Consider the following 16,106-nt stretch of genomic DNA (forward strand, 5'->3'; position numbering starts at 1 on the left):
TTGGGCCCAGGCCGCCTGCATCTGGCTCAGGTCCCAGCCCAGCAGGTGCTGGAAAAATCTTACTGAGTGGCGGCAACCTTCTGGTCCCACGCTGCTGTCTCACTGGTTTCTCCTCTCCCCTGCCCTTTCCACTTGGGACACCCTGGATGTGGATATCACCTCTCCTTTCATTTCTGCCTTCCCTACCCCACCTCCCACCAGAGTGTCTGACACCCTCTATCCTTCTGAATGGCCTATTTGCAAGGTCACTGCAAGTGCTCATTGGGCTCAATGTGAAGTAGTAAAAATGAAACTGGACCTCATTCAGGGCAGTGCATTAGGAGGGCAGTGCAGTAGGAGTGACCCACCAAGGGCATGCACTGTCTGCTTTAGAAGGCAGTGGCTTCCCCGGTGTGTACCTTCTTCATACCTGGGCCCTGCTGATCGGCAGATTGCAAACACCCCCGCAGAGAGAAGACAGGTCAACTCTGATGCATGCATAGCCCTTGCCAGAGAGCCTGACGCATGCACACAACCCAGAAAATTGGCAAAGACCACCGAGAGTCCCCCAGTGTCGGCCTCACTGACAAGGCTCTTCCTTTTAGAGCTGCTGCAGTGCAGTTTGTCCGATCGTTAGCACCTGTCCTCACTGGTCTTGCTCGGATGTACAGTTTACAGTCAGCATGTGACAGTGTAAAGAGGGGGCAATGCTCTCTCTTGAGGACACAGGCTTTCAGCTCTCATTCTTGCTGTTTTTAACACAGATGACTGAAATGCCACCTGTAAACTTCAACCTGTCCATGCACAACTTTGTGGTGGCTACCATCACTTAAGGGAAATTCCTGTGTGGGGATGGCACTGACCTTGAAGTAGGGCTCAGCCCAACTCTGGGAACTGCAGTAAGGGCCTGGTGTGAGGGGAATTTCATGGAGAGCTGTGCCCCTCACACCTGCCTCAGTGGAGTTGGCTTGTTTTGCCCTAGCACATGGTTAGCCCAGTGACATTGGCCCAGAAGCCATGGCAGTAAGAACTGCTCTGTGTGGCTCCATGCGGGCCTGCCTGGCATTCTTGCTCCACCCCTCTGGGCCGCTGCCTTTGTTTGGATGAGCCAACCTCCCTAGAGTTGATGCAATAGCCCCTAGGTAGGAGGGACCCCAGATCCCAGACTCCAGGAGTTTGAGATGTGTGCACAAATGGTGAGACTAAGTGCATGCTAACTATGATGGGAAGGCAAAAGGGAAATGGGTACTTTGTGACATAGCTTGGTGCAGGTAGGATGGAAACAGGTCAGTAGCACCTAGAACCCTGGGAAATACACCTGCTCCCTAAGGTGTGCACAGCAGCAGACAGATGGTTCCAGAGGTTAGGGGTCTGGGGGTATTGGCACCAAGACAAACAGGACCAGAAGACAACCACTCCACCTGCAGAGGGTGAGGGAGGTGGTGCCCTCTTCCACCCCGACTGGGCTCACCTGCGGGCCAGGTATCCTCGACAATGCCTCTGTAGGGTCAAGGCAGCCCCCTTCAGCCTGTGGTACTTCACCCTCTGCAGCCAGCCACGCACGGTCTTCTGGATCATGATGGTGGCAGCCCGGAACTTGTCAGCTCGCAGCTTCTCCAGGTAGGCCACCTGGCCTGCCCGGAAGAAAATCTTGGTGCGGCCAAACTGGAACTTGTCAGGGTCCTTCACAAGGTAGAGAGAGGAGCCAGGCAGTCATCAGCGAGCAGAGGCCACGTGCCCCACCCAGCCCAGGTCTCCCAAGGTCTCTCTCCCTATAGGCATAGGTGAAGCCCTTGCATTCATTTAACAGACATCAAACCCCTACCAGGGGGCAGGCTTAGCTGTCCAAGACAAGGCATGGAACAAGATGCCTGCTCCCCAAAGAAGTGATACCACACTTTCAGATGATGGTAAAGGTCATTAAGAAAACAAAACTGGAGGCAGAGAAGGCGAGCTGGGGAGGCCACCAAAGGAGGATGAAGACAGGAGCCACTGTCAAGGAGGTACCAGAGCAAAGATCGAACCAACTGCAGGATGCAGGCACAGAGAGGGAGGGGATGGAGTCTCAGGAGAGGAGCAGGTGCTTATGACCTGGACACGATTGAGGGCCAGGATGGCCGATTGCAGGGAATAGAAGGCAGGTGTGGGAAGGAAACAGTCACCAAGGCCTTTCAGGCTGCAGGACACAATTGGGCTAGGAGGGACAGGACAGGTGAGTGGCCTGATCTGGTTCACATCTTTCAAAGGTTATCCTTACACTCTATAGGGAGAACAGTAAACAGAGTCCTCAAAACACTAGAAATGGAACCGACATGTGATCCAGCAACCCCACTACTGAGGATATCCTGTAAATGACACAAAGTCATAGTAAGAGAGATAAGTGCTCTGCCACGTTTGTAAGAGTCAACAACTAGCATCAACCACAATGTCCACTGGCTAACTCCTTGGTTAGGCAGAGAAAACAACATGTTTCTAACTTGTCTCTCAGCAAAGATCTAGTCATTCACTCACTCCTCTACTGCTTTGTGTGTTCAGCTTAGTGCCCATAACTAAGGGGGAGGTGCCAGGGCAAGGCCACTGTCCTCGCAGGGATGGCTGCCTAATCGTGAACATGGGACAGTGTGCTGGGGCTTGAGGGATGTGGACTTCAATAACTGAGCTGGCGCTAACAAGTGGGCAGGCTCATCATCAGTTTGAGAAGGGACAGCTGTGCTCAGTAGGGTTACTAGGCAGGTATTCACCCCTGCCACCTAGGGGTAGGGGAAAGTGATGTGACCTGTGTCTCTCTACTGCATCCCCTGCTTGGGAGTGGAGGTTTTGCCATCAACTTCACAGAAACTCAGGAAAGGGTGGAGCAGAATGAACCCAGGACCCTCAACAAAGGAAAAAGGGGACAGCAGGCTTATAACCAAGCCTGGGCTGCACACCAGTCAGCCAGCTCTAGGGAGTGGCAAGACAAGCTCCCCTGATGCTTCCTGTTAATTTAGACAAGCTGGACACAAGCAGGTTTCTTTTCTCAACTGTGAACAATGATATGCTACAGTGCTTGAACCACAGCAAAAAATCTCAGTTAATCAGAGTACAATGTAATTAACCAACCACAAGCCTCAGTTAGCCAGTCCATTGCTCTTACTCCAAGTTTCAGAAAAAAGAGGGTGGAGATGGAGACGGGTGGAGAAGGAAAACGGGGCAATGGGCACCAACACTTGGGCTCTATCTGTTCAAAAGAGAGTGCTAAAGCTACACATGTGTCGTGTGCAATGTCCTAGAGTTACAGGCATGAATGGTTGAAACAGTCAGAAGACAAACTTCCCCCAAGACCCTGATGGCTCAGCACACAGTTAAGTCCAGAAAGACTTGCCTAGCAAAATCATGCTGAAAATGTAAAAATCCTCAGAGTAATCCTTTTTATTACCTTCCCCGAGGGAAGACTTTCAATATGATTTAGTCCCTTATGGAGACATTAACGGGCATCCACTGAAGTTGCTGAATTTCTCCAACTACTGAAATGCTCTAGGAGCCACCTCTCACCCAAGGTCCCTAGTAGCTTTGCTATTATGGCCCTCCCGCCTCAAGAGTCAGGTGCAATTCCAATTTGACTCGAGCAAAACACTGAATCTATTGGGTTACTGAAGAGGGGTCCATGCGGAGGGCCTGAGGCTAGCTGGGCGGGCAGATAGACATGAAGTGCAGCCATGTGGCACCTAGCTGACTTCTGGGCAGTGCCTGGACCCCCAGGAGGGCAGGTGGGCTAAACTGTGAAGCCTTTGGGAATCTGAGAAATAAGAGATCCTGAGGCAGTGGGGCAAGATGTTTCCACACCCCGTTCAGGCCCCGCACGCTCCCCAGGCCTGCGCACCTTGATGAGGTTCTCCAGGACGGACCTGCAGATGGCCTTCTTGTCCGTGTTGGCAAGCTCCTGCTTCTTGACCAGTACCCGGTACCGGTTGAAGAAGTCATGGTATGCCCACCTGCGGAGAAAGCAAGGGGATGTCAGGTAGTGTCAGGTGCTGCCCTGCATAGGGTCTCCAGAACTGCCCTTAGGGCCACATCAGGCATTTTCGGAATGGGACAAACCGTCCTGGGGCAGTCGTGTCCTCCCTGTGGTCCTCCACGAGACCCAGGGTGCTGTGGCTTCCAGGAGGTGTGGCTGCAGGACCCAGGGAGAATCGGCTTCCAAGGTGTGTCCCGGAGGAGGGATAAGGGGTGGACTCCCCACTGCTGCAGAAGCTGGGGCTTTCCCTGCAGGGCAGCTTTGATTTCCAGGAATTTTGCCTTTAAAATTTTTATTCCTTTATTTGAAAGCTAGAGCAATATATAGAGGGAGAGACAGAAAGCTCTTCTATCAACTGGATTGCCCAATCTGGGAACTCCATCTGGGTCTCCCACGTGGGTGGGTGGCAGGGTCCCAAGGACTTGGGCATCTTCTGCTGCCTTCCCAGGTGCATTAGCCAGGAGCTGGATTGGAGCTGGAACAGCTGGGGCTTGAACCAGTACTGTGATCTGGGATGCCGGCATTGCAGGCAGCAATTAAACCCACTGCACATCAAAGCTGGCCACCCATTTTTGTCTTTCAGAATGAATAGTGTTCACTGTGAACTTCTTTCAATGCAAAAATGAATACACTGACAAACAAGTAGTCGCATCCTAGCCCCTAGATAACCCTGGTCAGATGCTTGTGCAGTTTAAAAGGAACCATCATTTGCCCTCAAAGATTTCAGCTCATTTCTCTGACCATGAGAGTAACCAGGCCCACCAGGGAGCAGATGCCAGCACCTCACAGAATGAGACGTCACACTTCCCCACCCAGGGGAAGCAGTGCTGTTCACCAGCAGTGTTCCAGCCCCAGAGAAGACCTGTACTCAAGCACAGGGGCAAACCCTACATTTTCCAGGTGGTCTGTCCTTTCCTTGTTAAAGCTACTTCCGTTCACAGACTCACTATCCTGACGCTCCTGGATTCTTGTCTTAATTTACAGATGCTCATGCCCTTCCCATAAAGTTAAAAATCACGAAGCAGCAGGACCCCTGACCCACACGAGACGGCATTTTCAGCCCAAATCCCTGTGAAGGTCCCATCAACCCTCCTGCTCTTTCCCTGTGTCTGAGGGGGGGCACACCTCCCACCTCCCAATGCCGTCCTCAGGCCTGCACTGCCTGCAATGCTGGGTTGAGTCTCACTAGGTGCCACGTGAGGCTGCATACCTGCTGCTTCCTCTCACTGTGGCCTCCCCAAGGGCTCCACGCGTCAATGCAGAGGACCTGACCGACCCTTCCTCCTGAGTTCTGCGCCCTAAGTCCTTAAACAATCTTCTCCGGAAACAGCAAGAACCATTAATTGGGAGGCAGCTCTGATGATAGGAGGTGGGCAGCAGTTTCTCCAGGAAAGAGGGTCTGACCTAGAACCCTCCAACTGAACCCCAGCCTGAGGTTTGTAAGAAACCACCCCTCAGGGCTCCTTAGGAGGGAGGAAAGCAACCTTGAGCTCCTTGCCCTCCTCCCCCACTCCCGTTTTTCTCAGAGCTTCTTATTGGTTTGGTGGAGCAGTTCTAAGACAATGGTCTCTGAGAAAGACTGTGTATAAAAGCAAACAAAAATTATGTTTGCTCCTGTATTTTTTTAACCTCTGTGTAAAGCAGCTAATTAGAAATTACTAATCCTTCCCAGGCCGCCAAGTGTTTAACTCAAGAAATAACAGTTTTATTGAGGCATAATTCATGTGCAACAAAATTTATTCTTCCCGAGGAAGCATCTCAGTAGTTTTACTGTGTTTGAAAAGCTGTGCATCCATCTCCCAGTAGTAAATTCTAGAACAGTCTCATCCTTAAAGGAAACCCTAAATGTGCAGTCTAATGAGTCAGATACACAAACAGGCAGATGGGGTCATGTGTCTGTTGGAATTAGAAAAAGGGGAATCTCTTTTAAAAGTGTACAAGACACTGGTTTCTTCCCAAAGCTGCGCTTAGCAAGATCTAAGAGCAAGCCCACTCTACGTTTCCAGTTTCAGCATGAGAACAGCAACTGACAGGTGGTTCTCAGAATGCGAACACCACTTTCCTGGATTTCCAGCTTTATCACAAAACAGCAAGGGAGCCTCTTTAAGAGAATGGAAAGTGTTCATTTCTTCCAAAGCTGTCTCTAACCAGATCAAAGTGTCAACCTCCATTTCTTTGAGTCTCCAATGCCTGAGCTTTCAGCTTATCATCAGAATAAGAAGTTACCAATCACAGCTTTGTTTTGAGCAAGCTAGATGAGATGATGGACTCTGGCCCTTTGAAGTTTGTCTTCACACTCTGATGACTGTTGGCTGCTGGTTCTTTTTCCTTTTTCTCCCCCAAATCGTGCTTAACAAGCCAGCCAACCCTCATGAACATTGCAGTCTTTCTTGAAAAGCCCACTCCTGACTGCTGAGGTTGATGTTTTGGTAACTGCAGAAAATTCTAATTCCAAGCAATGCAAGAACTGAGGCTGCCTCCATTCATTGCACTAATTTCCTGGACTCCTGGCAATCATGCCGCACCCACTCCTCCTCTCAGACTGTAGCAGCTACTCTTCTGCTCTAAGCCTCCCCCGCCCCATAGTGGTTCTGACTGCCACAAAAAGTGTCAACAAAACAGCCTCCTGTGTGGTGGGTACTCCCTCTAGGAGCTGGAGAAGCAGGCATGCAGAATTACTGGTCACCCTAACAGGCAGCTTCACATATGCATTCAATAAAGATCCCTAACTATTTCAAGCACACACAATAAACATCAGGAAAGTGCCCATGCCCAGGTTTGTTCTTGACTGCAAACCTGAGGTCCAGGCAACAGAGCACCATGTCCCATGACCTGCCTGCCCATCAGATGTGCAGAGTTTTGTTTTTTTTTTTTTTCAAGATTTATTTATTTTTATCAGAAAGTCAGATACACAATGAGGAGGAGAGACAGAAATATCTTCTTTCTGTTGATTCACTCCCCAAGTGGTTGCAATGGCCAGAGCTGAGCCAATCCAAAGCCAGGAGCCTGCAGCCTCTTCCTGGTCTCCCACGTGGCTGCAGGGTCCCAAGGCCTTGGGCCGTCCTCAACTGCTTTCCCAGGCCACAAGCAGGGAGCTTGATGGGAAGTGGGGCCGTCACGATATGAACCAGCACCCACATGGGATCCCAGAGCATGCAAGGTGAGGACTTTAGCTGCTAGTCTACTGCACACAGCCTGCAGGTTGCTTTCAATTCCTCCAAGGTTTGGACACAGACCCACTGCTCTGTTGATGCTTGCACACAGATCAGGCACAGCTGAGCAAGACACAGACGGAGCAGAGTTTCCCACACCAACACTTGTTCCCACCCAGCAACAGCCATGCAGCCTGCACAGCCCTGCATGGTAGGCACCTGCTCTCCCTCCATAGCGACTCAGCATTTTCCTGCGACTTTCAGAGGGCATTCCTCGTGCTTGACAGTTCGGGTTATTTGCTTGCACCCTCATCTTATTTCTCCCTGTGAGTTGGTGATTTCACTGGGGAAATAATTAAAGCAGCATTTAGCCGGGCTAAGAAGCTTAAATGATTCCAATCTGGAAACCTTACTGCTGACAGATCTAAAACTCAAGGAGATTTTAACAGTGCAAACATGAATGCGAACACCTCATGGCTGGCCCAGGACAGGCTTGGAGTATGGCATGTCCCAGCACAGAAGCCAGGCTCCAAGGCGACCAGCTCCAGCCTCGACACCTCCCCTCTCCCATCTGTGAAACGGGGGCAGTATTGCCCATCTCACAGAGGTCTCACCCCGCGGGCTTTGGCAGTGTTTAGGAAGGGATCCTAGGGATCTGATGACCCCCCCATTCTGCCCTGGCACCACTCTCCCCTTCCTAATCACAGCAGTTCTCAAGACATTTACACCAAGCACAGAAGGCTGCATGAAAGCCAACTGCCTGCCTAAGCAGCAGGAAAGCTGGGGTGGGGCTCCCTAGGAGGGGTACAGGAGGCAGGTACCGAAAAAGTGTTGCCACCTGAGAGCCCAAGAGTAAGTGGTTTCACTTTCCCAGGGCCTCCCAGCAAGGTTCCCTCACTGCTTATGGGAAAGCCTCTGAAGGGAAGCAGTGAGGCATGGATGTAAGGACTGATATGATGGGAACTCTAGAGGCAGGTGCACTGTAATCCTGCAGATGGCAGGAAGTCCCTTCATCAGGACCACAGAGCTGTCCTCCAGGACTTCCCTGCTCCTGCCACAATGAAATCTCTCCCTCCCAGGGCATCTGTTACTCCCAAGGATATGGCTTTCCATCTTGTATTGTAGATGTGCTTGGACAAAGGGTAGCACCTCTGCTCTACCTCTGGCCAGGCCCTCTTCCAATATAGGCTAAATCTCCCAGTACTCATCAGCATGATGTCTTTACATACAGTTTTAACAACTGATACTTTCAAGATTATCCAAATGGCTGCAGTCCCTAGGATGAACGGGAGCTATTGGGCTTGGGGCAGCCAATACCCGTGTTCACAACACTGGACAGCTGGCATCTCTGGACTCTCCTCACCTCATGCACCACTCACTGAGCTGTTTAAAAACCTCTCAAACCCATGTAAAATGTTTTAATCACAGAGACCTGCAGCACTGCAGTGAACGCCATCTGCCTCCACAGTGTGGGCTCTTCCCTGTTGAGCCTGCCCTCACTGGGTGGCCCTGGAGAACACCTCTCCCACTGTGTGAAGCTCACTGCTCTTTCATTCCTTTCCACACTCCCACCCCAGGTCTTAGCACAGACCCCGCTACTGCGCTCTGTGGAGTCTTAGCAATTCCAGAGCTGTAACCCAGTCTACCCTGCCTGCAGCCTTGCTCTCCCCGGACTTGAATTCACACACTGAGCGCCTGAACTTGGACATCATGCTTCCCCGGCTAAAGGCTGCTTCCCCTAAAGTACCTGGTCAAGCAGTCACAGGTGAGTATGGGGAAAGCCTAGAATCTAAGCATGCTCCCTTGTAAGAATGGGAGCATCAGAGGCAGCAGGTGTGGGATGAGCTGAGGTAGGCACTCAGCAAACACCACTCTTGCGCTGTGCTTCTCAGGACTCCATAGACAGTGAGTGGTAACACCCTGGACACAGTAGCTAGGAGTGCCATTCCTGCACCCTGAGCTGCAGCCTAACACTGGAACAGACTGCAGAAGAGCATACCCATCATATAGGCCCCTGGGGCACCTGTGGCAGAGAGTTGACAAGTTGCCCGAAAACCTTTAACTCCTGTGTTTATTGCGCCAACCTGAAATTCTTACGTCTACCAGTGTCCTGTGTGGAGCCTCAGCATCTGGGAACTTTGCACAGGGTCTGTGCCTGGCTCCTCAGGACAGCCCCAGCTGGTGTATCTGGAGGGCTCCTTACCTGGATGGGTAGCCAGCTGCACTGATGCGAATCGTCTCCAGCACCCCGCAGGCTCTGAGCTGCTGCACCACTCTCTTTGGGTCAAAGCTGCCAAACAGGAAGACAAGCAGTGAGTGGCCAACTTGGCTGGTGGGAGACAACAGGAGAGCAGCAGCACACATGGCATCTGCTGCCACTGCTACAGGAGCTCCAGCTCAAGGTCAGATGCTAGTTGGCAGGCAGGTGCATATTCTTACTCACAGGTCACATGCTGCTCCTGCTCACCACCCACCTTCCAAGCCTCAGTTCTGTTTTCTCCCTAGAACTTCTTTATTTCCACCCATATGGTCACGTGTCTCAAAGCAATGCCACATACCACTGGGCCCAAAAGGACAAACTTTAGGCCAGGCAGAGGCAGGATTCAATCATGGCATGGTCATCCACTGAGGTTTCATATGACCAAGTAACCAACCTTCCTCAAGCCTCAGCATCTTCCTCTCTAAGTTGGGAATGACAACAACCCTTATTCCAAAGGGTGAGTGTGAAGATTAAAGGCGACAGCCTCCACGAAGGCAAGACGACAGCTGGCACCACACAGGGCCTGGGTACCATCAGCTGTGATGGTGACAGAGCTCCAATGAGAACCCAACAGTGTGAAGAGTTTGATCTTCACACCTATGGAGAGATGCACTGCCTTCAGCCAGCCACACGCTCTGCACCATGCAAGACCCAGCACTGGAAATCAGCACTTGTGCACACTGACCAAGTCTAACACTACAGCAGAAGGCAGGAACTGCCCCAGCTCTCTGCGAGGACCCACATGTGGATGGTAGTCAGGCAGCGTGCAATAAACACACAAACAATGCTCAAAGAAATCCAAGGGAAAGACACCAGGCTGGCTGGAGGCAACTGGGGGAATCTTTATGAAAAGAAAGCAAGCTGCCCCGGTATCAATTAGTACTTAAAGCTCACTAAGAGTTGGCAGTCCATGCCTGGGAAGTGGGGAGGGACACACGTTCTTTCCTCTGACCATCCTGTCCCTCAGCTCAAGCTGTGGGCCAAGTCTTGAGCGCTCCTTTCAGTCTGAAGGTCAAAGGGCAGGAGGGAGAAGTGCCCAATCTTCCAGGCATGGTTCCGAGACACTGCTCTGACTTCTGGACAAACTTTGGCCAGGAATTCACTGCCTGCCTGCCTGCTCATACTGTGGTTTCACAAAGTTCTTGGCTAGGTCCTCAGCAACCTGCAGGTCCTGACAGATAAAGCAATAGCAGCTGTGTTGGCTTGGGGATCCATAATGGTCCGGTGGGCACACTCATACCAGCCTGAGTGACTCCTCAGCAACCAGGTCCACTGGAATTCTACAGGACGGTTTGACCTTGGGGGCTGCCACCCCATTACCCTGCATTCCCGAGGCCAAACTCAGGTCCCTGACCAGCAAGGTGGGAGGAGGCACAGCAACATGCTGGGGCGCCTCTGTAACCCAGTGTCTCCTGGGGGTGACAACTAGTGTTGTCATTTCCTCCAGGGCCTCCCACTGCTTCCCTGGAGAAGTGAGAACATCCTCCCTTTCTGAAGTGAGCAGTGTGGGGTGTGTGTGTGTGTGTATGTGTGTGTGTGCACGCGGGGTTAGAGCATGGTGTAGCTCTCTTTTCTGGGAGCTCCACACACCACACTACAGCTGGTCCCCCAGAATGCAGCTGGCCAACAACTTTGGAATCTTGCCTTAACTCTTGCCTGGACTTCCTGTGGAACCTTGTGCACTCCAGTTTACACCTGCTCTTCTGCTAGACAGCAGTGCCATCCTCATCACAGACTGAGCAAGGCTGGAGGACAGAGCTTGGCTCTGTCACTCAGAGCTGATATACACTAGGTAAGCCACAGTCTCCCTGCAGCCTGTACTCTTTACGGCTGAGAATTTCTGCCCACATACAATTCAGTCACTTGCTCTAATGCCCACAGGAAATGAAAAAGGAGTTATTGCAGAAAGCAGCCACAAGGCATCATGGAAGGATGCAAGATGGTACCTCCGTCTTCCCCTGCCCATATGTCCCTCTGAAGGTGTGAAGGTGGCCAGCCTGTTGTGCTTTAATCTTCTCTCTTGCTCTGCCTCCCCACAGTCCTGGTTTAAAGCAACTGGAAACCAGCCCTTGTGCTGTGAAACTTAGGATTCAACACACACCTCCACTCTGACCCCTGGATCCGTGTGTGGTATAGGTGGGGGACAGTTCAGGGTTTGCTGGATGCCCAATAGGAGTTGTGTGTGCTGAAGTGGGCTCTGCTTGGGGTTCTTACAGCACTCCCAATTCCTACACAGGCTTCTGGGTTCTGCACCTCAGCCCCAGAGATCCAGGCAGACCCTTCACCAAGTGAGCCCATAGGATAGCTCTTGCCCTCGGCCATCTCTTCCTGGAGCTCATTATCCACTGGTGGTATCAGCGGCCCCTTCTCATAGCCACTGACAGCCTCTTCTGCAGCACCATCAGCAAGGTAGATATGCCTGCCCCTCCACCTGTTGGAACTCAGGGTCAAGTGAACACGAGGTAGGTTAGTGGTTTCCTAAGTAGAAGAAGCAGAGGGGAAAGAATTCACAGGAGAAAAGCTACCAAAACACTTGGTGTATGACAGCAGCTCTCAACGGAGGCAGGTCTGTCCCCCAGGGAGCACCTGGTGCTTCTTAGAACACTCTTAGTTGTCACAGGAGCAGGGACATAATTGACACCTGGGGGTTGGGAGCTGGCGAGGCCACTACACATCCTCTGATGGATGGGGCAGCCCCACAGCCATGCACCATCTGACCAAAAACATTCATGGGTCATGGCAGAGGAAATCTAATCCAAGAGGATGGTAGAGGGCAGTTTCCTCCTAGAAATAATATCAGTCTTGGTAGTCTCAGAATACATGAGGGTGCTTCAAAATGCTCACAGGGAAATGCAAGTAAAAGTCTGTTTTGTTTTCACAGAGATAAATGCAGGTTTTTTTTTCCATAACATGCAGTTTCTTGAAGATTCCTTTGAATGCAGCTAACAGTTTTTTGCACCAAGATAAACTTAATTTTCCACAAGCTTTTTGAAGTCCCTCTGGCAAATTATTTTAGACTTCTTACAACCCCTTGAGGGTCTTGCACCAGGATGCTTTAAAATCACAACAAATAGATGAGGCAACAAGACCAAGAGAGTAAGAGACCAGCTGTGACTGGACATTTGGCAGTGACCAGCACTGGAGTCCAGGTCTTCTGGCTCGATTTTGGGTTCTTCCCATTGTTTCTGTATTTCCTGGATGAAGGTGCTGATCCTGGTGTCTAATGAAGGTCTCATACAAATTCCCAGGCAGACTGAGATGAACCCAACTCCTGTTCTCACTCTGGGGCGCCCTGCAGTCACCAGCATCTGGCATACATCAGACTCTGGGAAATGAATCGCCAAGGTCTTGGCCAGCTGGGACAGCACTGGTGCATAGTTCACATCTCTCCAAGGGTGCCCACTCCCCAATACCAGTGTGGGCTCCAGGGCCCTGGGGAACAGGGGCCCAAGTTTCCTGTGTGGCAGGACACTGCAACTCTCTCTGTCCTGAGCACATAACCCGTACATGGAATCTTGGTGCAAGCAGGCATCAAGCTGAAGGCCTTGCAAGGTCCCCACTCAGTCCTGCCCAAGCCTCCAGGGCAGGTGGAGAGAGGCCAGGTTGGCTGCCTGATGCCTGGCATGCACTTACTGGAAGGGCAGCTTCTCATCGTTGGGCTTGATGCAGCGGACGTAGTGTGGCGTCGTAGCATTCAAGGTCTCCATGAGCAGGTGCAGGGAGGTGCGGAACTGTGGAAGCAAACGCCAGTGCTTGATTAGTCAGTGAACATGTTTTTGGATGCATGACTATCAAAACACCTCAGAGCCTGTTGCTGCTGTTGTTGGTGGCAGTGGCTGTTACTACTATGACTGCATTTGCTAACACAGAAGGACAGGAAGGACAGCAGAGGTCTGGGAGCATATTCGAGCTTAGATGCTCTTCTCTTCTGAGCTCAGAAATCAAGTCCCTCTCACATTAGCACTACTCCAGCTGAACAAGGAGCCCCACAGTGGGCCCAACTCTGAGTGTGGCTTGTGGACCACAGGAGACAGAAGGCAGGTGAGTGCTGACAGAGCTGAGCCATGGATCACCATGCAAGGAGCCTGGCTCCCAGGGCTTGAGCATCCGGGCAACAAGCATTTATGTGGAATGCCCAGAGTAAGCAACTGTTAAGGAACAGGGAGCCCAGCAGGTGCTCTTTGTACTCTGAAAGAGACCTGTGGTGTGTTTACCCTACAGCTCCTTCACCTTCCTGCTCACCCTGCAGACTGGACTTCCCTATCTCCCCTACCGTGAGATTCTTTGGCATGGTCCTTATCACAGAATTAAATGCACCAACTGGCACTAACACAATGGCCTCTTGTGAGCGGATGCAGAGCATGGATGGGGAAGCCAGGCTTCTCGGACCATCATGCGGTCAGGTTGCATCCCTACAGTGCCACACTCACAGCTGTCCCCTCATGCCCTGGGGCCAGGGGCTGACCTGGTGACCCACGGTCTTCTTGTGCTCCTTGTTGGAGGTCTTCAGAGGGGGTCTGGCAGAGCGAATGTTGATCTTTGCAGACGATCCCTTGCCAGAAGTGGTGGTGGCAGCGGGAGGGTCCTTGTCATCATGGAATAGGTCAGCCACTAACGGGAACTGGAAACAGCCACAGTGGGGGTGGTGAGTGTGAGGCCCATACACTTTGTGCTGAAAAAATCCCTTTGGGACAGGTGACATACACACTGTGTGACCACGCCATTTACCCATGCAAAATAGGTACACCACCACTGCAGCAACATTCCTTCAATTTCTATGGAATTGAAGGTCAGCGTGACAGACACAGGGATCTTACACCTACCTGCTCCAAACGGCAACAGCAGGACTGGACAGGACCCATAGGTCCTGCCAAGTGGGTGGTAGGAACTCAAGCACTTAGACCATCATTTGCCACTTCCCAGCACATTCAAGCAGGCAGTTGCATTGGAAGCAGTGCAGCTGGACTTCAACTGGGAGCTTTGATACGGGATGTGGGAATTCCAAGTGGCAGCTTAATGTGCTGCACCACAACGCCTGCCCCTCACAGCACTAAGGAATTAAAACATGGAAAACAACCCAAATGACTGGCAACTGATAGATAAGCTAAACTGTGAACTCTGTTTTTCCCTATCCTGCAGCCTTCTCACACTGTGTGGGGGATGTGCATGAGAGAGAGGCTTGGACAAGACCATCCACATAAGCATACAGGAAAGTACCCAGTGTATAATACACATGCAATCATGATGAAATATTATTTAGGGGTCATCTACATGAAAAATCTACCTAAACTGCCACTTGTGATCTGAGAAGGAAACAGCAGCATAGGATGTGAGATCTGCAAAGACAGAAATCAACTCAGCTTCACGTGGCTGGTGGTACATTAGGGGCCATCAGCGTCTTTTTGCACAGAGAACCCAGGGCCAGCAAGGGGCAAAGCCAGGATCTGAACTCAGACAGCCCCACTGCAGGGCCCAGGAATGAAGACACCGCAGAGAGCAGCCATGACCAGGCAGTTGTTATACAGGACAACTGGCTGTCCAGGGAAGTGGCCAATGTCTGTTTCATATGGACGTGTGGAGCTGGACGAGCCCACCATCAGGAGCTTTTTTGGAAACACTGCAGAGGAAGGTGGTCAGGCGGGCACTGGGCTGGGGCAGCATGCCTGAGTCCACATACGGCTTCTGCCATTTAATTAGCTGTGTGACACAGGGCAAACCTTAGTCTTGGCAGATTCTGATTGGTTCAGCTGTAAGCAGTAGGGCCCCGAAGCAGGTGATGCCTTTCAATTGTTCCCTGCCCCAGCCTCCTGGAGTTCCCCAAACTTGAACTTCCCCATTGCTGGACTGCTTTCTAAGTGGTTTTCCTGGCTGAGCTCTCTCTGTTCACTCATTTCCCATGACTGTTCCAGCAGCACCTGCCACCCAGGAGAGGTGTCCAGACTCTACTTCTTCTGGAGCCTTCTCTACACCTGCCTCCAGCAGTCATCTCCAGGGGTCACAACCTCTGGGGTCAGAAGCAATGTGTTTCCACTCTTCATCCTGCATGGCCTCTCTGAAGGCCCCACCCCTTCTCAAGGCATCTTCCTGTGCCTCTACGGCTCCCCAAACCCGATCTCCCAACCTGATTTCCTTTCTGACACTTTTCACCAGCCCATCTTCTTGTACCTTCCTCCTGGCCTGTTACCCAGCACCTTATCCATCCAACCACTTTCTCTCTCTTCCTTCTAACACTTAGTTCCTTGGATCTTCACGGCCTGGGCTCTAGCTGCCTCCACCCTATCCAGTTGTGCTCTTTTTCCATCATAGTTCCTCACTTCCAAACACCTGTTGAGACACCTCCAATGTCTAATGTAAATTTCAAACTCAACATGGCTCAAATGACCGTCACTGCATGTCCTCCTGACCACCTTGGGGATCTTGCTCCCACCCTACTTCCCGCAGCAGCCAAGTGCCAAGTGTGGTCTGTGGCTTAGCCTCAGTTGGCCTGGCTTCATCAAGCACAAGGCAGCTGGCGGCCTAGCTCAGGATCCCATGCTCTCTCCTGGACCAGTACAGTCAGGTAGAACTCGAAGGCTACGTGCACCTGTCCCTCCAGCAAAGCATCTCCACCCACAGCATGCTCCCCCTGAGCATGGCCCTTATCAATCAGGTCCCCGTTTACAGTCTTGTTGTTTCACACTGTGCACAAAACAGAGCTGCCATAATACCAACGCGCTGCTAA

The 16,106-nt window shown here is 51.6% G+C and overlaps 1 protein-coding gene across 1 annotated transcript in view; it reads right to left on the reverse strand.

The window, feature by feature from the left end:
• MYO5B (myosin VB) overlaps window positions 1-16,106 on the reverse strand; it is a 204,988-nt gene that overhangs the window by 58,232 nt on the left and 130,650 nt on the right. The window contains exons 15-19 of the mRNA XM_040984669.1: window positions 13,851-14,006; window positions 13,019-13,116; window positions 9,329-9,415; window positions 3,839-3,950; window positions 1,451-1,662 (exon numbers count right to left, since the gene is read on the reverse strand). Of these exons, the coding sequence (XP_040840603.1) occupies window positions 1,451-1,662; window positions 3,839-3,950; window positions 9,329-9,415; window positions 13,019-13,116; window positions 13,851-14,006 (665 nt within the window). The remainder of the gene's footprint in view (window positions 1-1,450; window positions 1,663-3,838; window positions 3,951-9,328; window positions 9,416-13,018; window positions 13,117-13,850; window positions 14,007-16,106) is intronic.

The sequence above is a fragment of the Ochotona curzoniae genome, unplaced genomic scaffold (assembly GCF_017591425.1).
Source record: "Ochotona curzoniae isolate NIBS_2020 unplaced genomic scaffold, NIBS_Ocur_1.0 contig_43, whole genome shotgun sequence".
NCBI classification, from domain to species: domain Eukaryota; kingdom Metazoa; phylum Chordata; class Mammalia; order Lagomorpha; family Ochotonidae; genus Ochotona; species Ochotona curzoniae.